Source organism: Heptranchias perlo, chromosome 5 (genome assembly GCF_035084215.1).
Source record: "Heptranchias perlo isolate sHepPer1 chromosome 5, sHepPer1.hap1, whole genome shotgun sequence".
Lineage (NCBI taxonomy): Eukaryota > Metazoa > Chordata > Chondrichthyes > Hexanchiformes > Hexanchidae > Heptranchias > Heptranchias perlo.
The window spans coordinates 73969521-73993897 of record NC_090329.1 but is presented as its reverse complement, the minus strand read 5'-3'; the positions used below and the strand labels follow the sequence as shown (position 1 = coordinate 73993897).

General features: G+C 44.4%; 2 protein-coding genes across 3 annotated transcripts in view; one reads left to right on the top strand and one right to left on the bottom strand.

Moving 5' to 3' along the window:
- Positions 1-24377, bottom strand: part of hsdl1 (hydroxysteroid dehydrogenase like 1) — a 73123-nt gene that overhangs the window by 43573 nt on the left and 5173 nt on the right. The window lies entirely within an intron of this gene.
- On the top strand, positions 1664-23770 carry LOC137321862 (gap junction Cx32.2 protein-like). 2 transcript variants are annotated; one of them, XM_067984658.1, is made up of 2 exons: positions 1664-1706; positions 22205-23770. In XM_067984658.1, exon 2 carries the CDS (start codon positions 22221-22223, stop codon positions 23127-23129), a length of 909 nt encoding a protein of 302 aa, XP_067840759.1. In that variant the 5' UTR covers positions 1664-1706; positions 22205-22220; the 3' UTR covers positions 23130-23770. The 2 variants fall into 2 exon arrangements, 1 of the variants encoding a protein (XP_067840759.1); XR_010962914.1 differs by lacking the exon at positions 22205-23770 and adding an exon at positions 6782-6847 and having other exon boundaries at positions 1673-1706.

The following is a 24377-nucleotide window of genomic DNA, read 5'->3' as shown; positions in this document are numbered from 1 at the left end:
ATGGCAGAGGCAGGATGCTTCCTCCTGTCGGCCAGGTAAAATAGTTCCTTCCTCCTCCTCACCCTGGCCAGTAGCACCTGAAGTGAGGCATCGCTGAATCTTGGAGCAGCCTTGCCCCTGTGCTGCTCATTGGGTCTTCTGGCTCTTTGATCCAGCAAAATCCATTGGAGCAATGGCCCTTTAAATCTAGATGCTCCCGCTGATAGCCTGTCATGTGGGAGCAGCCCGCCCGCTGTGCAGCTTTCGGACAGCAAACCCGGAATCAAGGTTGAGCGGCACCAATTATGTTGCGATCGAGTGGGGAATGGTAAGTTTTTATTTTTCAGGTTTGCGCATTCCCATTGACCACCCCGCCCCCCCCAGCTGCCATCCCTCCATCCTTTAAAATCGAGCCCACCATTATGGCCATTTGCTGAGTTGAAGACAGGCACTTCACTAAAGGAAGGGAAAAAAATATACAGGACTGATCAATCTATTAAAAAAGTAGGTCCTGTACATTTAAAGGAGCTGTTTCACATGCTCTGTGATTCCTGGGATAGGCCCTAATAACATTCTTTTACACGCTGTTACTTAAGAGTGAGAGAGGAGAAAGAACAGTGCGGAATTCCAGCCATGGAGATATGCTACAGCTGGGCCAGTCACTTTACTGCCAAGTTAATGTGTGGTGTTTATCAATCAACATTTCAATGGTTTTTGTGTCTTTAAAAAAAGTTTCTCCTGCTCTCAGTCCTAAATCTCTTATTTTTATGTCCTCTCATTTTAGTCCCTTCAATCATTGGAAACATTCTGTTTCTAGTTATTCTGTCCCATGCTTCATAATTTTAAACACCTCTATCAAATTATACCACAACCTCCTATTGAAAACAGCCAGTTTTTCAGGTCTTTCTTCATATTTGTATTTTCTCAAATTCCGGGCCATAACATCCTGTGATGTTTATTTTCCACTCTTGTCCAGTTTGCAGCCAAGTCTCTGTTAGTGCTAGTAAATTTTTTGTTTAATGCTACTCTTTTTTTTTGTATACACTAACACCTCATTCCTTTATCTTGGTCTTTTCCTTGCTTATAACTGGACGATTTTATTTTCCTCTTCTATTATTTCTTCTGCATGCTATTCTTTTTGCTAAATTCTTTTTTATTTGTACACCAACCTTATTTATTTCAACCTTCTCTACTTGTTCTATCTGATTGCTTTTATTTTCCCTGTCCCCTTCCTTCCTAGTTTAAATGACTCTTGACTTCCTATTTATCCGTTTGCCAGAAAGGTCTCAAGGTTAGCTACTGTTTAAAATTAAAATGTCAGTCTGGTGTAGTTGGGGTTTCTCTTCGGAAATGTTATAACAGTATAAAGGAAAGTTTACTCACTCTGTGACTGGGAGTGCTTTATATGGTCACCGATATTCTTCACCCAATAAACAAAACTAAAATCATCCAGATGTTGCATTTTATAATTCTTAAATAGGATTATTATTACATACTTATTGAAACAGATGCTCTATCACTATGGATGACCAAGAATGTAACCTTGGTTTCCGTCGAGCAAAGGCAAATAAACCTTGTGATTACAATATTTTGGAATAGTAAACATTTGAATTTCTTGTGTAATACCCTGTTTTTCCTCGCATTATATTTGAGCACCTGCACCGCTTAGATCATTCTATGCTGTTGTAAGCAGATTGTCTTGTTTTACTCGGAGATATTTAAAACAGGTAAGTGATTCAGTTATAATTTGATAATATTAAAATAACCATGTTCTTTGACTTGATTTTTATTTAGTAAGTGGAAAATATTATTTTGGTCGTTTTGAATTTCAACATTCTCTCTAAGGAAAATTTGACATTGTTCTAAATGTAAGGGCAATTCATGCATCTTTAAAAGTACTGTGGGTATTAATTATATTACTAAATTCATAATCAAGTCATTTTCATTTTTCTTCTCTCTCCTGAAGATGTTGATCCCTTGCTGGTTTACTGTTCCACGTGTGAATCATGATTGTGAGTGTCGGCAGGCCACTCAATGGTGGGGGCACTACAACCGACCCTAATCCTGTCCTCGCCCGGAGCACACATGTTCACCTTTTCCATAATGGTCTCTGGATACTGATCAATCTTAGCCGGTTTTCCCCTCCCCTAACCCTGGCTCACTGAGGCCAATTGTAGCATCTTATGGTGCTCCTATCACTGCCCCAAATGAGATCACCTAACTCAGCATAGACTGGGGATCAAATCTGTTCTGTATAATCACTTTCAAATTAACCTGATATAAATTGTACTGCACATCCCATTATGCTACAGGCCCTAGTTTGAGACTAGTGCCTACTGAGAAAGGCCATCAGCACTGAGTCAAACAGTGTCAGTCTCTCATCTGGAAGAGGAGTGCTATGCATTCACACTTATATGCGGAGTTCTGCTCACCAGAATCCAAATGCCAGTTGGATTCTAATGTTGGCTGAGTTGGCAGAACAGTAAATGTTATCAGATGGCTCACTGGACATTGGATTTATTATCAGAGGGTTGACAGGAACATCAGCTCTGTGCCAACATTAGAAAAATTCAAACATCTTTAAAAGGTTCTTAGGTGGTAACATTTAAGCTTTGCTTTACACCAGCTGCAGTTATATTGCAACATGGGTGAAGCCAAAATGGCATGACCTTACTGTCAGATTACACTGTACATTTTGCTAAGCCGACGTTAGGCCGACCTGATATGCATTAGCACAGACTCTGTACCATAGCAACCCTATAGTTGCATAAATGAAAAAACTGGCACCACACTGTACCTTTCAAAATAGGTTGTTTATTTATATGTTCCTTTTCTTCAAAAAGCTGTTGAGGCTAGATTAATTGAAAATTTCACAACTGAGATTGATAGATTTTTGTTATGTAGTGGTATTACGGCATATGGAACCAAGGCGGTAAATGGAGTTAAAATACAGATCAGCCATGATCTAACTGAACGGCAGCATAGGCTCGAGGGGCTGAATGTCCCACTCATGTTCCTATCCTCTCCTCACTCCATGCACTACCTCACCAGCTAAGAGTGTGGCAGACAATCTGCCCCCAGGTCACTGCCATTGTTGCTTCAGCTGTTACACAGTGCACGAGAGTGGCTGAGAGCGACTCGCTACACATGTTGAAGTGCCAAAGTGCTGCAGATTCTTGCCATCCTTTAAAATACAATCTTTAAAAAAGGTTATGCGTGCAATGTAAATGGAAAGTGATCCTCTGTTTGCTATGTGTTAGCAACATTGTAAACGCATTGGGAAGATTTAATGAGGGAAATTTTAACTTTGGGTGATAGTGTAAAACGGACGATATTGTTTCAGCTGTCTGTTATAGATCTCTCCCAATTTTCATTTCCATTGCTTTCTAAGTATTGTAGTATTGTAGCACTAGAGAGTGTGTCCTGGTGCCTGGGACTAATGGAGGGAGTCCTGCAGTTTGGCTGCACTTCATGGGGGAACTGGGTTTGGCAGAACTGAGGGGTGGAATACCTTTGTCTTCTGCATTCATGGGGCTTTCTTAAGGCCCAGAACAGGACTGTCTTGCTGGGCCTATCAGAGTCAAGCTGGGCAGAATTCCGAGAATAGCCCACGAAAACTCCCAGACACGAGTCCAGAGTTGGTTTTAGTTACAACAGGGTGGACAGAAGTGCCCAGCTCCCCTAAAGCACAGTTCATTTGGAAAATTACAAGGGGTGGAACCCTGGCAGATCCAAGTTCTGCCCCAACTGAGATCCTTCCACCAGAATCGCATTCTAATTCCACCTCCTTGATCCTTGAAATGTATTGCTCTTTCTCCCCTTCAACTCAAGAATTGAATGCTTATTAATTCAATATACAATAATCAAATATTAAAAATAAAGTTTTTGAGTGAATACAATCATTTTTGTGTAGATGTTACTGTAATAAACTGGACAGCTAGGTGGTGATGGATAGAATACTAGAGCCCAGTTTTCAGTTGCTTCCAAGCCTTTATTCACAGAGATTTCCCTTACACACACACCACACCCTGGATAAGCTCTCATATAAAAAGGATACGAGAGAGTCCCCAAATGACACACACCACCTGAATACAATTAACACTAATTGATAAAAATCACATGATCCAATTAACAGTTACAATTGTGATTCATTTCAATTGCATTGTAATTTTTCAGAATGCTGTGCCACATTCCCGACACAAGCAACGACAAGCTTAGCTTTTGTTTTTATTCCAAACAATTCAATTTAGCAATGTTATACTGAGTTTAGTTTGTAACATAGCACTGTTTTCAACAAGTCATACACTGTGTCAATTGGAAATTAAATGTTTTGTTGTATATTAAAATAATAAACACTGTGGAATATAACATTGTTTTGGCATAAATTATAGTGAACAGGGCTTGCCAAGCACTATAATGCCAGACATCCAGCTAAGTGATCTGGATTAAAATTGTAGTGTTTTCATTTACAATGAAGCTTCCTAAAGGGATGAGTTTACCAATTACCTGGAAGAGAGAGGAAGAACGGACAGGTTGACCAGTGAATATTGATGAGGCCATCTTACAGTGTTGTCCAAAGGCTGGATCCTTCTGATTAAGAAGCATAATATGGATGCAGATGGGGGCGGGGGCGGGGGAGGGCTGTAAGTTAGGAAACATTTGCAAAGAGAAGATTGAAGGGTGGCACTGTTTTGTGGAGGGAACAAGCCTGTAGGAAATAGGTTAATTGCCTGGTTTAGGGCGGGGGCAAAATCAGCCAGGATTTCCACTCCTGATTTATGTCTGTTGACCTACACGGGATAATGTGCGTGTGCGGACAACGGGTAAGAACCAGACTGCGTTCGTTTGTGATTCCCTCCACAATTGAGTGCCTTCTGACACACACTATCATGGCTCACTCATAAAGAAGGATGGCTGGGGAAGTTACTGGAGGGCTACAAGGATCCATGGAACTGTAACCCAGCAAAAGTAAAGAAAGAAGAATGGGAGAAAATGAGGGAAAAATGAACTCGGTGCCATTAATGTCACAGTAATGTCATGTGGATTATTCTTATATTGCTTTTTTTTAACACAAAAGCAAAAAAATTGTCCCAACAACTTTACAGGGGGCAAGGCTGTCTCTTTACAAAAATTCCAATTTTATTTTGCTCAAAAATTTACTGTACTCCTTCTAGGGTTAAAATTAATTGCGCTCACCTTCAACAGTATCCACTCTAGGAGACAATGTTTTGCAAAACTGTGAAAACCAGAAAGTTTCTTCAAATTCAAATAATGATTCAGTTGCAAAACTGTCACCTCTAACTTGACCTATGATACCATGGACTGCATACATAAATAAACAAACGTAAAATCTAGTTGTTTCCACATTATCATCTTTCAAATGCACAGCATAACACTGTCTGGCACGTGCAAGTGAGGAGAATCAGAGTTCATATTGGGGAGAAGTAAACATTCTCTGACAAATTTATTGCAGGAAAATATTTGGTTAGGTAAAAGAAAATGTTACCTGGGAAAGATTTATTTTTTTGGCAAACATAATTTATGAACAGCTGTTAGTAAGGTACCAATTCGTTTTCAGAGTTTCATGGGTTAAAAGTACAGGCTAACATTGCAGAATATTTAGCATGAGATGGGGCTCAGAGTGAATAATAAATTCAGCATGAACTGTGTAGCTTGACTCTTGAGACTAGCCGGCTTTAATTTGGTATTGTATGTGCTGGAATTGCTAATACTGAAATTCTACTTCCAAATACATGATCATCATTTTGTACCTAAACAGGCTGAGGAGATTCTAATTAGACATCGACAGACATCTGCAGCTTGACACCGGTGACAAAATAACAGTGACGATAATAAGAGATTCACTTACCTAATTGGATATTCTTTTAAGTCCAATTTAAAAAATTTTAAAAAAATAAAACCACCCCTGTACAAATTAATATCTAAATAATTTATATAGAAGTATCCAAACTGCCTTAAACATTAGAAAAATAGTCTGGCTTATACATGCAGTTGTGTTTCACTGAAGTACCTTTCAATAGTCAAAGCTGCAAATACTTTCCTCTAACCTCTAGCGTGAGACCCATGAAATAATAGTCTTCTCGAACGTTAAATTCCTCCCTGTTACTAATTTTGTGTAACAACCACTCTTCAAATCTCAAGTCACGTGGTGCAGCTTCACTCCCTGCATCCTGTTCCCTGCAGTAGCAACTCTGTAGCAAAACATTTTGCTTGCGCTTTTTACTACCTCTTCATATCACGATCAATATTCTAAAGGCACAAATAAAAGCACAACTGTATTGTGTTAAACTCAGTAGTTTTTCTTTAAGTTTCTACCCTCTTTGATGTCTGAGCATCTGTGGCAGTTTTAAAACAGGTGAGTTTTAAGATTACGGACTGTTGTGAGGACGTACCGAGGTAATTTGAGGTATAATCACACATCTGATATTAATGGAGCAACCTTCCTCTGTGTCACAGGTTGTAGCACCATTAAGACTCTGTGCCCAGAATCAGCATGTGTACACCAGCCTGGGATTTTAGGAATGATTGAATTGCTCAGCAGATTGGTGTCTGTTAGGTCAGATTTGGCCCACCTGCTCCATATTGTCTATGAATGATCTAGAATAAATAATGCATAAAATATACCATGAAAGCACAGTACCAGATCTCACTGGACAAACATCATTTAGCAGCAAATGAGCCTGTTACAACACACTTTGGAAACACTATTTAAAGCAACCATGATCTCACTTAGGAAATATTACCCAGATGGTTAGAATGCAATTTCTCTTTAAACCAGCAGGAAATAACAACCAAAGAAAGCAAAGTAAACTGGGGCAAAGTGCTGCATGGTGCAGGGCTTCTGCCAATCCCTCAGAATCCACCGTGACTCCAACCCATTACTCAAGGTTGGAGCTCATCAGAGATGCACAACGGCCTCCGTGGCATGATTCCTACTGCTAAGAAGGAGCCCACCAGTGTGAAGAGGAAAATCTCAATGTTGCTGCAGTGAGGACGCAACTACAGTACTAGAAGAACCGTCAAGTGACTTAAAAGGGGCAAAAGCACCTTGAAGATTGGACCAGCTATCCTACTGAAGGCCGAGATTGGTGCCTTTAAAGGGTATGTGTTGCGGGCCAGACTGGAGGGCGAGCAGGCAGCTATATGGCCTTTACCCTACATAACGGAAACTTCCGGGCTGTTATTGCCGCTTCCCAGGACCGGGTGTTCCATGCCATCAAATGGTGATGAAAAATAGAGTTTTAAAAAGTATGTGCGCTAAATTGGGCCATGTAGCGCCCATTGTTTCGGCGTCACACGGCCTCTCTGTCATCCAAGATGGCGTCTTGGATGTGCACGCACGTTTCCAGCATGACGTGTGCCGGACGCCATCTTGGTATAGGAGTTAGCGCAGGCGCAGATAACAAATGCTGGAATCATGTAAAGTAGGGAGAAAATGGGCAGCATTTCAGCACCCGCTATCGGGTGCGTTCCTGACGGGGGGCCCCGAAAATTGGGAAATCCCGGAGCGGGACCGGAGCCCGCCTCGAACCCGCACACTTCCGGGTTCCCCGCTGACGCGCCGGCGTGCGCGCGCAGCCCCTGCTGGTGGGAATCCCGCAGGCAATTAAAGCCAGCGGGATGCCACTTGAACCTATTTATTTGGGTTGTTCAGGTCATTAACTGACCTGATTAAGGGATTATGTGAGGAGGGGTGGGATTTTAGAGCAAACTGGGACTGTTTCCCACACTGGGCGAAACACTCCCAGTTCGAATGGACCTGTTGCAGCTGTCAGCCTGTGGCAGCTGCAAAGGTCCATTAGACAGATGGTGGGGGGAGACCCTCACTCATTGCAGGAAGCCACTCTGTCACTTGGGACAAAGTTTGGCCTCCACCACCCTCCTCCTGACAATCAAAGTCACCAACTTGCACACTTACCCCGGGGTCCAGAGACATGTACCTACCTTGCGGACCCCCTCAGATGTACATCTTGCGGATGGGGGCCGCCGTAGCTGCAGTCATGACCTCCTCGGAGGGCGAACAGCATCACCAGCATTACCAGCCTCGCCATCCACGCCGTCCACCTCTGACACGTGGAGCTCCACAACAGAGTGCTGTGACACATCCATCTGTACAGCAGGAGGGAGGGCTACCGCAGAGAGAGATGTGTCGCAGAGGGCACTACCCTCGCCACAGGGTCCACAGACCGAGGCTCAGCTTCCTGGACCTCTCTGAGCAGCAGTGCACACGGAGGCTCAGAGTCACTCGACAAGTAGTCGTGGACATCTGCAGCCTCCTTCATGCCAAGCTGCTCCCGGCTGGCCCGAGTATCATCTTCTTACCTGTCGCTGTCAAAGTCACCACTGCCCTCAACAACTTCTCCTCCGCATCCTTCCAGGGTGTAACCGGGAACATCACCAACGTCTCTCAGCCGTCTGCACAAAAGAGCCCTGCACATACACCCACACCCACTCTGCAGTGACACAATGGGTGGCATCAGTTGTGGGGCTTCATAGTGATCCTCAGGAGAGGGCATTATTGCACAGACCAGACAAGATTCGCAAAGACGTGGCAGTAATGGTGCCAATATAATATGTGATGTGAGTTGGTCAGAAATTCAATATAAGTAACAACCATGACAAACCCTCAAACACCCATGTGCATCCCCTTCATGCTCACGACACGTTTGCCTTACGCTGCCTACTGCACATATGTGATGCATGCCCTGTGGCTGCAGCACAGGTAGTGGCAGGTTGATTGAGGCTGGCCGAGAAAGAGACGCACGAGAGGGTGAGTGTGAGATAGAGCCATGAGATTGTATGAGGATTGGGTTGAGTGGTAATGGCGGGATGAGTACTGGCGAGGTGAGTAGGTGCAGGTACGATGAGGATGAGGTTTGAGTGGGTATGAGGGGTGATGTGACAGAGTAGTGTTGGCAGTGCAGAAGGAGATGTGGGGTGGGGGCGGTGATGTGGCAGACGGAGTGTAGGGGAAAGGGTAAGTGTACTCACTTTGGCTGACCTACTGAGGTCATTGGAGCGCCTCCTGCATTGTATGCAGGTGGGCGATATGTTGGTGGTGCTGGTGACCTCCTCTGCCACCTCGAGCCAGGCCTTCCTGGTGGCAGAGGCAGGCCGCTTCCTCCCGCCCGCCAGGGCGAAGATCTCTGTCCTCCCCCTCCTCCTCATCCCATGTATTGATACCTGGAGTGAGGCATCATTAAACTGGGAGCAGCCTTCCCCCTGGGCTGCTCCATGCTGTGATTTATTCTGTTTGTTGCAGCATCAGTCAGTGGAGGACTGCCCCTTTAAATAGAGCTCCTCCAGCTGACAGATCTTACTGCGCATGTGCAGCCCGCCCGACGCGCAGATCAGCAGTGGGGAACTCGGAGGAGCAGGTAAGTGCATCCAATTATGCTACGATCGCGCGGGGAGCTGACTGATTTCGCCGGGCGCGTTACCCACGCGCCCGATATCCCCCCCGCCGAGAACCCGCAGCCCTGGTAACATCGGGCCCAATGGCTTCAATCAGTGTGCAACGCTGATTTAAAGTGACAGACACCAATTTGGGACTTAACGCTCAACTTAACGCAGTCTTAACCCCGACCATCTGAACGTGTCTCAGAGTGCCTGGAGGACCCCCCACCAGCTCTATTTAAAGGGACCATGCAGAATTTACAGGTTAGTGGCTGGATTATTGCTTTTGGCTGCCGAGACATTTGTAACTGTTTTTGGAGGTCTCCAAGACTTGAATACTAGGATGCAGGGACATAGCCTAACATTTAGAGCCAGGACGTGCAGGAGTGAAGTTAGGAAACGCTTCTACACGCAAAGGGTGGGAGACGTTTGGAACGCTCTTCTGCAGACGGCAGTTGATGCTAGCTCACTTGTGAATGTTAAATCTGAGATTGATAGATTTCTGTGAACCAAGGGTATTAATGGATATGGGGCTAAGGCGAGTATATGGAATTAGCTCACAGGTCCACCATGATCTCATTGAATGGTGGAACAGGCTCGAGGGGCTAAATGCCACTGCCTCCTGATATGCGCCACCTTCTCCTGCAAGAAAGCGGGATGTGTGTCTGGGTGATGTTCCTGTCACAGTTGAATAGCTGCCAGTGTGTGTGGCCTGTGAGTTGTGAGTGGACAGCTCGCAACAGTGGTAATGTGTAAGGGTGAGAGGAAGCATCTGGTTGGAAGAGTTGAGTACTTATGAAAAGAGTTTGTTGGTATGTGGGTGATGGGGGGTGTAGTGCGTGGTGCAGTTGGTAGGAGACACCACTTGACAGTTGACCTCACTCACCTTGACCACTTATGTCAAAGTATTGAACTTCTTCCTGCACTGCATCCATGTTCATGATGCAGTGTGCCTGGCACTGAATTCGTCCCCCGCTGCCTCCCACTGCCTTTTGGATATATGCCTGGCGGGTCTCTAGTCCATCAGCAGAGAACCTTGGTGCACACACTCTCGCAGGCCTGGTACCAACTCAGATCGGTAGATTGGTGAGGTCTGGCGTGCAGATTGGAGGATGTGGGATTTAGTAGTGTGCAACCTTTATTCAATGTTTTTAACATAACTCAACAGTGTGTAAACATAGGGATGGGACCTGCATCTGTGTTTTACATGTGTGATGTCTGATCTCCATTCAAACTTTATGCAGACAGCAGGCTGTTATATTCAGCAAATAACAGGTACCAGCTACCTTTAAGATATTTCGAAGAAACATCCTCCCTTTAAGAGATTGAGCTCCCACTCGTGGTGGAAACTGCGAATTGCATTGATTCCACCTGCAAGGCCTCATAAGTCCTCGGGTGGGCCGAAACTTGCGTCCTGCCCGTGCAGGGGTCATTGGGCGTGGGGTAATAGCATATCACGCTACCAACGCCCAAAAACAGCCCCTATCCAATTTTTCCCCCTGTATATTTTATAGCAGCCTCTTACAAAGGTGGTCAGTGGAGCACATTTACCGGGAGACTGGACCCCCATCCTGGAATGGATAAGTTGCACCAGACTTTCCAGCATATGGGTCAGGCAAATGCGCTCGATGCGCTCCTAATGGCATGAACTCCCACAATTCACATACAAAACAAGGGACCTATCCCTGACCCTGCGAATGTTGGTTAGGTTAGTGGCAGAGGTCCTGGGCAGGCACGTTCCCACAAAATTTCAGCTCTTTTCGCCATAAACAACTGCAGCGACAACACCAAAATATCATACTGTAAATATATTAAACACTCACTGTAATAACAGACTGTATACATATTGTCTAAAGATGGAAGTTTGCTACTCTTAGCTTTAGTTGCAACCTTACAAAATCCCCTTGTAACATAATCATCCAATCATTTGGGCTAGAACATAAGCTCTTATTTAGAATATCTTGCAATATCTAATCTTTCTAGATCTAGGTTTGACACCTTGGTTGTTTTGTGCACCTGCATCACTATTACTAGAGTTTCATTTCACAGTCTGCTGTTGCACTGTGACTGCTCATTCTGTTTGCCTATTTCTGCACCTGGGCATATTGGATGGCCTGGGTACAGAGCATAGAGAAAAATCGAGTGTGGATGATAAGTAAGCCTGGCTGATTTTCCATCTTGATGTAAGCAGGGTGGCAGCACCATGAAAATGGGATCAGGTCACTTACCGCCCCGAGTACACTGGCGATCCAGCTGCTCCCATTTTGGTAGGGGCCTTCAGATGGATAGCCGGATCATCCAGCTGTTTCAGGAGGGAAGCCACTTCTAACGTGTAAATCATGGATACATAAGACCCCGATTGCAAATGGCCATGCACATCCGCCCATTTGTACCAGGCAGTGAGTGACCACTGGAAGCTGCTCAAAAACGGCCCAATACCATTTCCATCTTTCATTTATGAAGCTGTAAGGAGCTGGAATCCTCCTCCTGGCCCCACACAAATACTCCGGCCCATTGCCAGCCCCGCTTTGCCCGTTGACTGCCCGTTTTGTGCCAAATGATAGAATTGGCGGCATTTTGTTTTAATCATTTGCTTGAATAATATACAGCTGTGAAATGCCCAACTTTTCCACGTTTGTGGCATTTATTGCATAGTATTACATAGTATTTACAGCACAGAAACAGGCCATTTGGCCCAACAGGTCTACGCTGGTGTTTATGCTCAACACGAGCCTCCACCCACCTTACTTCATCTAACCCTGTCAGCGTATCCTTCTATTCCTTTCTCCCTCATGTGTTTATCTAGCTCCTCCTTAAATGCATCCATGCTATTCGCCTCATTTACTTCTTGTGATGGCAAGTTCCACATTCTAACAACTATCTGAGTAAAGAAATTTCTCCTGAATTCCTTATTGGATTTATTAGTGACTATCTTATATTTATGACCCCCAGTTCTGGTCTCCCCCACAAGTGGAAATACCTTGTCTACAACTATCCTATCGAACCACTTCATAATTTTAAAGACCTCTATCAGGTCATCTCTCAGCCATCTCTTTTCTAGAGAACAGAGCCCCAGCCTGGTCAGTCATTCCTGATAGATATAATCTCTCAGTTAAGGTATCATCTTTGTGAATGTTATTTGCGCCTTTGCCAGTGCCTCTATATTCTTTTTATAAAATTGAGACCAGAATTTATGGCTGGTCACTTCTCCCTGCTGTGGGCCAGTCACCTGCATTTATTATATTTGCTAGATGTACTATAATTCTTCTTGCGCTTGAATTGTGGACTTTCTTGTCTACGGGGGGGGGGGGGGGGGGGGGAGGGGGAGAGGGGTGGATTTTCAAGTTGCATCCGAAAAGGGTTCAAACTCGGTAATGCAGCTGTATTACCCACCCAAAGCTGACGCCAGGAGGCCCGAACTATTTTCGGGTTTGGGCCTCATTTGAATGTAGCCGGTAAACCATGGGTGCCAAACAAGCACTTCGCTGCTGCTCGCCGGTTGTGAGAGGGCGGGAAATCAGCCAGCTCCTGCGCTTTTTCAACTGCTAGCCTCTCTTTTTCCAGGCAAAAAATGTGTGTCCGACAGTTGAAAATTGCCCCCTCTGTGTTTGTATCAATGATGCTGCAGTTTGTGGTGCTCATGGTGAATCGACTGTTTTGAGCAAGGACATTGCTGCTTTAATTTAGCCCTTGCATAAAGCACATTTTTCTTGCTGATGAAATGTCCGTTAAACTTTCCCATCATCGTGTCATGGTTTTCACTGTCACTGTCTGTCTGGTTGATTCCTGTGAGAATATCGTCTGCTTTATCATCTGTGCAGTAAATCATTGTGTATACTTGTCTAATTTTCCACTCTATCTGCTATACTTGACACATTCCCAAAGCTTTTTCAAGTTTGTCCATTCCTCAGGCTTGAAAAAATTCAATTTCAGTGGAGGAGCTACAGAGATATCAGCCTCTGTCATATTTAGTTTAGCCAGACATTTAACACACAATTTAAAATGTCTTGACAATAACTCACCTGCAGCACTCTTGTCTTGACTTCCCTGTTTGATGCTCTACTGATTTTTTTATTTCTCTTGTTTATTAAAATAGTTCAGAGCTTAAATTAGGAGCTTCCTTTTGTTTTTGCGTAGATACAATTCAACTTCTTTTGAGATGAGGGTCAGATTTTCATCTTCACCTCCTGCCAACTAATTCTTAACATTATTGTTGATTAATTCAATGTGAGGTGCTCTGTTATGATTCAATTAAATATTACATGGAAAATGCATCTGTGTTGGGTTACTGCTGATGGCAAAACAGCACAATCAGTGGTTAATAGCATTACAACACACAGCATTCGGGCCTTAATGGGTGTGGAATAAAGTTGTGATTTAAGTTACTTATTTATACAGACATTGTGAACAAGTGCTTTGATTTTTGTGCTGTATCACTTGTAAAGAGAAACAATAAAAATCAGAAAATATGCAAAATTGAGTTCAAAACAATTGCTGTTATAGTGAGTGGGCAGTGTAGCAGACTGTTTTAAGTGGTTTATTACATTGCTTTACTGTTGTTGATTTTTTTAATGTGATCAAGGTTTCATAGAATCATAGAAGTTACAACATGGAAACAGGCCCTTCGGCCCAACATGTCCATGTCGCCCAGTTTATACCACTAAGCTAGTCCCAATTGCCTGCATTTGGCCCATATCCCTCGATACCCATCTTCCCCATGTAACTGTCCAAATGCTTTTTAAAAGACAAAATTGTACCCGCCTCTACTACTGCCTCTGGCAGCTCGTTCCAGACACTCACCACCCTTTGAGTGAAAAAATTGCCCCTCTGGATCCTTTTGTATCTCTCCCCTCTCACCTTAAATCTGTGCCCCCTCGTTATAGACTCCCCTACCTTTGGGAAAAGATTTTGACTATCGACCTTATCTATGCCCCTCATTATTTTATAGACTTCTATAAGATCACCCCTTAACCTCCTACTCTCCAGGGAATAAAGTCCCAGTCTGTCTAACCTCTCCCTGTAAGTCAAACCATCAAGTCCCGGTAGCATCCTAGTAAATCTTTTCTGCACTCTTTCTAGTTTAATAATATCCTTTCTATAATAGGGTGACCAGAACTGTACACAGTACTCCAAGTGTGGCCTCACCAATGCCCTGTACAACTTCAACAAGACATCCCAACTCCTGCATTCAATGTTCTGACCAATGAAACCAAGCATGCTGAATGCCTTCTTCACCACCCTATCCACCTGTGACTCCACTTTCAAGGAGCTATGAATCTGTACTCCTAGATCTCTTTGTTCTATAACTCTCCCCAACGCCCTACCATTAACGGAGTAGGTCCTGGCCCGATTCGATCTACCAAAATGCATCACCTCACATTTATCGAAATTAAACTCCATCTGCCATTCATCGGCCCACTGGCCCAATTTATCAAGATCCCGTTGCAATCCTAGATAACCTTCTTCACTGTCCACAATGCCACCAATCTTGGTGTCATCTGCAAACTTACTAACCATGCCTCCTAAATTCTCATCCAAATCATTAATATAAATAACAAATAACAGCGGACCCAGCACCGATCCCTGAGGCACACCGCTGGACACAGGCATCCAGTTTGAAAAACAACCCTCGACAACCACCCTCTGTCTTCTGTCGTCAAGCCAATTTTGTATCCAATTGGCTACCTCACCTTGGATCCCATGAGATTTAACCTTATGTAACAACCTACCATGCGGTACCTTGTCAAATGCTTTGCTGAAGTCCATGTAGACCACGTCTACTGCACAGCCCTCATCTATCTTCTTGGTTACCCCTTCAAAAAACTCAATCAAATTCGTGAGACATGATTTTCCTCTCACAAAACCATGCTGACTGTTCCTAATTAGTCCCTGCCTCTCCAAATGCCTGTAGATTCTGTCCCTCAGAATACCCTCTAACAACTTACCCACTACAGATGTCAGGCTCACTGGTCTGTAGTTCCCAGGCTTTTCCCTGCCGCCCTTCTTAAACAAAGGCACAACATTTGCTACCCTCCAATCTTCAGGCACCTCACCTGTAGCGGTGGATGATTCAAATATCTCTGCTAGGGGACCCGCAATTTCCTCCCTAACCTCCCATAACGTCCTGGGATACATTTCATCAGGTCCCGGAGATTTATCTACCTTGATGCGCGTTAAGACTTCCAGCACCTCCCTCTCTGTAATATGTACACTCCTCAAGACATCACTATTTATTTCCCCAAGTTCCCTAACATCCATGCCTTTCTCAACCGTAAATACCGATGTGAAATATTCATTCAGGATCTCACCCATCTCTTGTGGTTCCGCACATAGATGACCTTGTTGATCCTTAAGAGGCCCTACTCTCTCCCTTGTTACCCTTTTGCCCTTTATGTATTTGTAGAAGCTCTTTGGATTCACCTTTGCCTGATCTGCCAAAGCAATCTCATATCCCCTTTTTGCCCTCCTGATTTCTCTCTTAACTCTACTCCGGCAATCTCTATACTCTTCAAGGGATCCACTTGATCCCAGCTGCCTATGCATGTCATATGCCTCCTTCTTATTTTTGACTAGTGCCTCAATCTCCCGAGTCATCCAAGGTTCCCTACTTCTACCAGCCTTGCCCTTCACTTTATAAGGAATGTGCTTACACTGAACCCTGGTTAACACACTTTTGAAAGCCTCCCACTTACCAGACGTCCCTTTGCCTGCCAACAGACTCTCCCAATCAACTTCTGAAAGTTCCTGTCTAATACCATCAAAATTGGCCTTTCCCCAATTTAGAATTTTAACTTTTGGGCCAGACCTATCCTTCTCCATAGCTATCTTAAAACTAATGGAATTATGATCACTGGTCCCAAAGTGATCCCTCACTAACACTTCTGTCACCTGCCCTTCCTTATTTCCCAAGAGGAGGTCAAGTTTTGCCCCCTCTCTAGTCGGGCCATCCACATACTGAATGAGAAATTCCTCCTGAATACACTCAACAAATTTCTCTCCATCCAAGCCCCTAATGCTATGGCTGTCCCAGTCAATGTTGGGAAAGTTAAAGTCCCCTACTATTACCACCCTATTTTTCTTGCAGCTGTCTGTAATCTCCTTACATATTTGCTCCTCAATTTCCCGTTGACTATTTGGGGGTCTGTAGTACAATCCTATCAAAGTGATCTCTCCCTTCTTATTTTTCAGTTCTACCCATATGGACTCAGTGGGCGAACCCTCGGATATATCCCCTCTCACTACTGCCGTGATGTTCTCCCTAATCAAGAACGCAACTCCCCCTCCTCTCTTACCTCCTGCTCTATCTTTCCTATAGCATCTGTACCCTGGAACATTGAGCTGCCAGTCCTGCCCCTCCCTTAGCCATGTTTCAGTAATAGCTATAACATCCCAGTCCCATGTACCCATCCATGCCCTGAGTTCATCTGCCTTGCCCATCAGACTTCTTGCATTGAAATAAATGCAGTTTAATCTAGTCTTCCCTTGGTCTTTGCCCTGCTTTCTCAGACCATCTGTCCGGTCATGTTCTGTACACTCTCCCTTACTGCCTTTTGTTTCTGTCACCACTTTATTTCCCACTGACTTCCTGCATCGGTTCCCATCCCCCTGCCACATTAGTTTAAACCCTCCCCAACAGCACTAGCAAACACTCCCCCTAGGACATTGGTTCCAGTCCTGCCCAGATGCAGACCGTCCAATTTGTACTGGTCCCACCTCCCCCAGAACCGGTTCCAATGGCCCAGGAATTTGAATCCCTCCCTCTTGCACCATCTCTCAAGCCACGTATTCATCTTAGCTATCCTGTCATTCCTACTCTGACTAGCCCGTGGCACTGGTAGCAATCCTGAGATTACTACCTTTGAGGTCCTACTCTTTAGTTTAACTCCTAACTCCCTAAATTCAGCTTGTAGGACCTCATCCTGTTTTTTACCTATATCGTTGGTGCCTATATGCACCACGACAACTGGCTGTTCACCCTCCCCCTCCAGAATGTCCTGCAGCCGCTCCGAGACATCCTTGACCCTTGCACCAGGGAGGCAACATACCATCCTGGAGTCTCGGTTGCGTCCGCAGAAACGCCTGTCTATTCCCCTTACAATCGAGTCCCCTATCACTATAGCTCTGCCACTCTTTTTCCTGCCCTCCTGTGCAGCAGAGCCAGCCACGGTGCCATGAACCTGGCCACTGCCACCTTCCCCTGGTGAGCCATCTCCGCCAACAGTATCCAAAACGGTATACCTGTTTTGGAGGGAGATGACCGCAGGGGACCCCTGCACTGCCTTCCTACTCTTCCTCTGTCTGTTGGTCACCCATTCACTATCTCCCTCAGTAATTTTTATCTGCGGTGTGACCAACTCACTGAACGTGCTATCCACGACTTTCTCAGCATCGCGGATGCTCCAAAGTGAGTCCATCCGCAGCTCCAGAGCCGTCAAGCGGTCAAACAATAGCTGCAGCTGGACACACTTCCCGCAGGTGAAGGAATCAGGGATACAGGAAGGATCCCTGAATTCCCACATCCCACAAGAGGAACATGACACGGCGCTGGGATCTCCTGCCATGACTTAACCCTTAAATTAGCTTAAGAACAACGACAGTGTCAAGAGAAAAAAAAAGGAAAGAAAAACTACTTACCACTCCCTTTAAGGAGTTTACTCCTTTAAATTGTTCTCAATTTAGAGAATGTTAACTACACTAGGGACCTTGATTCACTAAAAAATAAACGCTACTTCCTATAAGACCTGCAGACCTTCCCTTTCCTTTTACTTTAGTTACTGTAGATAAGTAGAAATACTCACCTGAACCTACTCACCAATCAGGTGCCTCCCCTGTGTCGCGTCCCGATCTGATTCCTGACGTCACTTCGAACTCGGTCGCAGCTCCGCTCGGCTCCTCTCAGCTGTTCTCAGCGCTCTGAAATCCCGCCTTTTATCGGACGCTCCCTCCGCTCGGCTCGGCTCCTCTCAGCTGCACTCAGCGCTCTGAAATCCCGCCTTTTATCGGACGCTCCCTCCGCTCGGCTCGGCTCCTCTCAGCTGTTCTCAGCGCTCTGAAATCCCGCCTTTTATCGGACGCTCCCTCCGCTCGGCTCGGCTCCTCTCAGCTGTTCTCAGCGCTCTGAAATCCCGCCTTTTATCGGACGCTCCCTCCCTGCAACAAATAGGAAAAAATACAGCATGGAGCAGCCTAGGGGGAAGGCTGCTTCCAGGTTCAATGATACCTCACTCCAGGTATCATTAGATGGGGTGAGGAGGAGGGGGAGGACAGAGATTTTACCCCCGGCGGGCGGGAGGAAGCGGCCTGCCTCTGCCACCAGGAAGGCCTGGCTTGAGGTGGCAGAGGAGGTCACCTGCACCACCAACATATCGCCCACCTGCATACAGTGCAGGAGGCGCTGCAATGGCCTAAGTAGGTCAGCCAAAGTGAGTACACTTACTCATTCCCCTACACTCCATCTGCCACATCACAGCCCCCACCCCACATCTCCTTCTGCACTGCCAACACTACTCTGTCACATCACCCCTCACACCCACTCAAATCTCATCCTAATCTTACCTGCACTTACTCACCTCACCAGTACTCATCCCGCCACTTCCACTCAACCCAATCCTCATACAATCTCATGGCTCTATCTCATACTCCCCCTCTCATGCATCTCTTTCACAGTCAGCCTCACTCAACCTGCCAGTACCTGTGCTGCAGCCACAGGGCATGCATGACATATGTGCAGTAGGAAACGTAAGGCAAATGTGTTGTGAGCATGAAGGGGATGCACAAGGGTGTTTGAGGGTTTGTCACGGTTTTTACTTATATTTAATTTCTGATCAACTCACATTACATATTATATTGGCACCACTACTGCCACATCTTTGCGAATCTTGTCTGGTTTGTGCAATAATGCCCTTTCCTGAGGATCACAATGAAGACCCACACCTGATGCCACCCATTGTGTCACTGCAGAGTGGGTGTAGGTGTATTTGCAGGGCTCTTTTGTGCAGACGACTGAGAGACGTCGGCGATGTCCCCGGTGGCACCCTGGAAGGATGCGGAGGAGAAGTTGTTGAGGGCAGTGGTGACTTTGACAGCGACAGGTAAGAAGATGATGCTCGGGCTAGCCGGGAGCAGCTCGGCATGAAGGAGGCTGCAGATGTCCACGACTATATGTCGAGTGACTCTGAGCCTCCATGTGCACTGCTGCTCTGAGAGGTCCAGGAAGCTGAGCCTCGGTCTGTGGACCCTGTGGCGAGGGTAGTGCCCCCTGCGACGCATCTCTCTCTGCCGTTGCCCTCCCTCCTGCTGTGCAGGTGGATGTGTCACAGCACTGTGTTGTGGAGCTCCACGTGTCAGAGGTGGACGGCGTGGCCGGTGATGCTGTTCGCCCTCTGAGGAGGTCATGACTGCAGCTACGGCGGCCCCTATCTGGAAGATGTACATCTGAGGAGGTCGGCAAGGTAGGTACATGTCTCTGGACCCTGGGGTAAGTGTGCAAGTTGGTGAATTTGATTGTCAGGAGGAGGGTGGTGGAGGCCAAACTTTGTCCCAAGTGACAGAGTGGCCTCCTGCAATGAGTGAGGGTCTCCCCTCCCCCCCACCTGTCAAATAGACCTTTGCAGCTGCCACAGGCTGACAGCTGCAGCACGTCCATTTCAACTGGGAGTGTTTCCCCCAGTACAGGAAACAGTCCCAGTTGTTTCTAAAATCCCACCCCTCCTGACATATTCCCTTAATCAGGTCTGTTAATGACCTGAAATAGCAAGGTAAATACTCTCAAGTGGCACCCCACTGGCTTTAATTACCTGCGGGAGTCCCACATGCGGGGGCTGCGCGCGCAGGTCGGCGCGTCTGTGGGGAACCCGGAAGTGGGCGGGTTGGAGCCGGGCTCCCGCCCCGCCCCGGGAATCCCCGATTTTCGGAGCCCCCCCCCCGTCAGGAACGCACCCGATAGCGGGTGCTAAAATGGAGCCCATCATCACTGTTGCAAGCTGTACACCCACAACTCACAGGTTGTACACACTGGCAGCTATTCAATCATGACAGCCACATCACCCAAACATCCTGCAGGAGACTCACCGACACACGTCCCGCTTTCTTGCAGGAGAAAGTGGCGCAAAACAGGAGGCAGCAAGTGGGAGTGGCTCCATGGCACATGAACCTGCTGTCCTCTCTCAGGATGACAGTATTCCTGTCCCACCCCTGCTAGCCAGCCCACTCCGTGTAGAATATTGAATCTTTATTATAGGAACATAGGGAGATAGGAACAGGAGTAGGACATTTAGACTTGAGACTGTTCCGTCATTCAATGGGATCATGGCTGATCTGTGACCTAACTCCATATATCCGCCTTAGCCCCATATCTCTTAATACCTTTGGTTAACAAAAATCTACCAATCTCAGATTTAAAATTAACAATTGAGCTAGCATCAAGTGCTGTTTGCAGAAGAGCGTTCCAAACTTCTCCCAACCTTTGCAAGTAGAAACGTTTCCTAACTTCACTCCTGCAAGTCCTTGTTCTAATTTTTAGGCTATGTCCCCTAGTCCTAGCATTCAAGTATAGGAGACCTCCAAAAAAAAGTACAAATGCATCAGCAGCCAGAAGCAATAATCCAGCAACAAACCTGTAAATCCTGCATGATCCCTTTAAAGAAGCGTTGGTGGGGGTCCTCCAGGCTGCTTACGACCTGGTCAGCTGTGCAAAGTTAAGACAGTGCATTGGCTGGATTGTTGATTTCCAAAATTGCATCTGTCCCTTTAAGTCAGTGTTGCACACTGGTCTAATGCATATTCTCCTTACTTTACATGCTGGCAGCATTCATTATTTGCATGTGCGCAAACACCTTTACCAAGATGGTGTCCGGCGCACATCACGCTAGAAGAGTGGAGGCCATGTAGCGCCTACAAAATGGGTGTTACATGGCCCAATTTATAGCCCCATTTTTAATATTAATTTGCAAAAAGTGTCTTTGTCTTTTGTCCTTGAATGCAACTATTCTTTGATCACTGTGTATCACTCAGGCATAATTTTTCTCCCTTGCTTTTTAGATATCTGCCAGTATTAAAACCAGGCAAAACTTAATTTTATTAATCGTGGGGATTAGCTCTGAGATACTGAAGGGAAATTACCTTATGTCATGTTAATAATAAATGCTTCTTCCATTTAACATATCCCTTTGCTTCAATACAAATAGCACAATGTATAAGAGAGGTGATAGTTTGATACAGCATAAATCATGGCACAAACACAATGTTCAGTCAAAAACAGATCAGAAAACAATGTTGGGGTAGATTTTCTGTGGGGGTTCTCCTGATCTCCCACTGTTTTTCAGGTGAGAAACAGATGGCCAGCAATTGAAAGTCTCCCTCACATCAGGGGTGTTTTTATTTTAACAACAACTATTTGTCGTTAAATTGTTTTTTGTTTGTTGATTGTTTTGATGCATTAATGGTATTTGTTTCCTCCTAAGATCAAACTTTTTGACTGTTTATCTCTTAATTCTATAAAATTGCTTTTGATATTACGTTAAAGGTTACATATAAATTGTAAAGGTTTTAAGAATTCAAAGGCATGTTTACATTTGTGTGGAAAGTACTCCGGGGGATGAATTTTCACAGAGAGCCTCTCGGTTCTCTGTTCATCCCATTTTTCCAGAGTTTCCGTAGCTCCACTGCTGAAGTTATGACGGATGAGTGAGACAATTCCTGCAGAAATTCACCCCCCAGGACCATAAGAAGCAGTACAACATTATCATTTAGATAATAACTTAGGTGATTTGTTTCAAATTTATAATTCAGTGTGTGTTTAATTTGACAGATATTATTTTTGAAGAATGGGAGACTGGACATTTCTTGGAAGACTACTGGATAAAGTTCAGTCACATTCTACAGTGGTTGGAAAAATCTGGCTCACTGTATTGTTTGTGTTCAGGATCTTACTACTTGGGGCTGGTGCAGAGAAGGTTTGGGGTGATGAACAGTCTGGTTTTGTTTGCAACACACGCCAACCTGGTTGTGAAAATGTCTGCTATGATAAAGCTTTTCCGATCTCCCACATTCGCTTTTGGGTTCTTCAGATCATTTTTGTCTCAGCCCCTACCTTGGTTTATCTTGGGCATGCTTTACATGTAATCCACATAGAAAGAAAAACAAGAGCAACCGATGAACCCAAAACCATGTTAAGAATGGTCAAGAAGGAAACAAAGTATGTTGTAAATAATGGAAAAGTAAAAATACAAGGGATCCTATTATTCAGCTACTTACTAAATGTTTTGTGTAAAATTATATTTGAAGTTGCTTTCATTATGGGTCAATGGTATCTATATGGCTTCTCGTTGGAGCCCGTATATGTATGTAACAGAAATCCCTGTCCACATCATGTAGATTGCTATATTTCACGTCCAACAGAAAAGACCATCTTCATTATTTTCATGTTGGCTGTGTCTTGTCTGTCACTTATTCTAAATTTAATTGAAATAATTTACCTTGTTTGCAACCAAATAACTGTTGCCACACGTAAGAAGTATCGGCATGAAATCAATCCCAGATTTGGCCTTGACCCTTCCAATAAATCAGTTCTGGCTGCAGATGCAACTCCATCAGGCTCTAAATTGGAGCTATTGAATGCACCTGAACAATATAGGAGCCAGGATCCCAATTCTCAGAACAGCATTAATTATAAGATTGAAAAGAGCGAAGGGAAAGACAAGGATGATCTAGGAAAAACTCCTAAGAAGGAATGAGAGTATGATGTTAGGAAAAAAAAGATTAATCCGACTCCATTTCAGAGAACAGGTAGCCAAAAGAGTGTCAAGAACTCGACACAGGAACAAGGGTAGACAAAGATAACAATTATTACATTCTTGTTTTAGATGTTTCAAGTGGATAAAATAATTTGCAGTCAATTATCATAAAGCAATTTCTGCTGCCACTACAAGAGGGCAGTAGTTCTAGATGAGTTACTTCAGGAGACAACTGAACCAAAATATATAACTTTCTGACAACTAGGTCAATTTTTCTCTGTTATCCCTGACGATCTCATAGTAATTTGTTATGGGAAATTTTGCCAAAAAATCATTCAGCACATAGGTGGTGGCCGGAGTGAGAGCATTTTTAAAACTGGTGCACTGTTTACCCATTGGCCAAGCTGACAGTGCACTTATACAATCACATAAACAAGTGACAATGACAACTTATATGATTCGGAGAGCTGTATTTTAGATTGAATTTTACCATCTGAATATATCAGAAACAAATGCTTGCATGGAAGTCATGCTGGATCTTGAAATTTATAAGAATCATTCTAGTTATAGGCAAAATCATGCTTGTCATGGTAGGTTATAAAATCACTGGATTTGTTGTGAGATGTATTCCATGTCATATTACTAGCCTTATTCATAACTTAAGAACACACAAATATTGTCATTGTCAATTAATGTTATTTAATGAACTATTATAAGTTCATTAAAATAATGTTTCAATGCTGGTAATGAGAATGAAAGATAAATAAATGTTCAATTTTTATTAAAAATGTCTTTTTATTCATGTTTTGAGAAAGATACAGAAGAAGAATACATTGGACAACAGCTAATCTCATGTAAATAAAAACATCTGTGAACACTTCACAGGACAGAGAAAGGTGAAAATTGAACAGGAGAAAAAGACAATGGAAAATTAAGGGTGGGGGAGGGTGCAAAAGCAAGGTCAAAGAGAAGGATTTTTAAGAAGGCTTTTGAAAGCAAGAGGAAGGTGACCAAGGGAGTGCATTGAAGGTTGGGGTTCCATAGATGAATTAAGAGATTAGATAAAATTTGGACCTAAAAAAAGAAGGATTTAGTCCTTACAGGACCGCTATTAAAAATGAAAGTCAGAACAAATATAAAGAGCATACGAAAAATAGATAGTAGAAAGACTAAGAGGACTATGAGAGAGAATTAACTTAAAATATAAAGGGCAATATAAAAAGACTTTCTATAAGATCATTAGTAGTA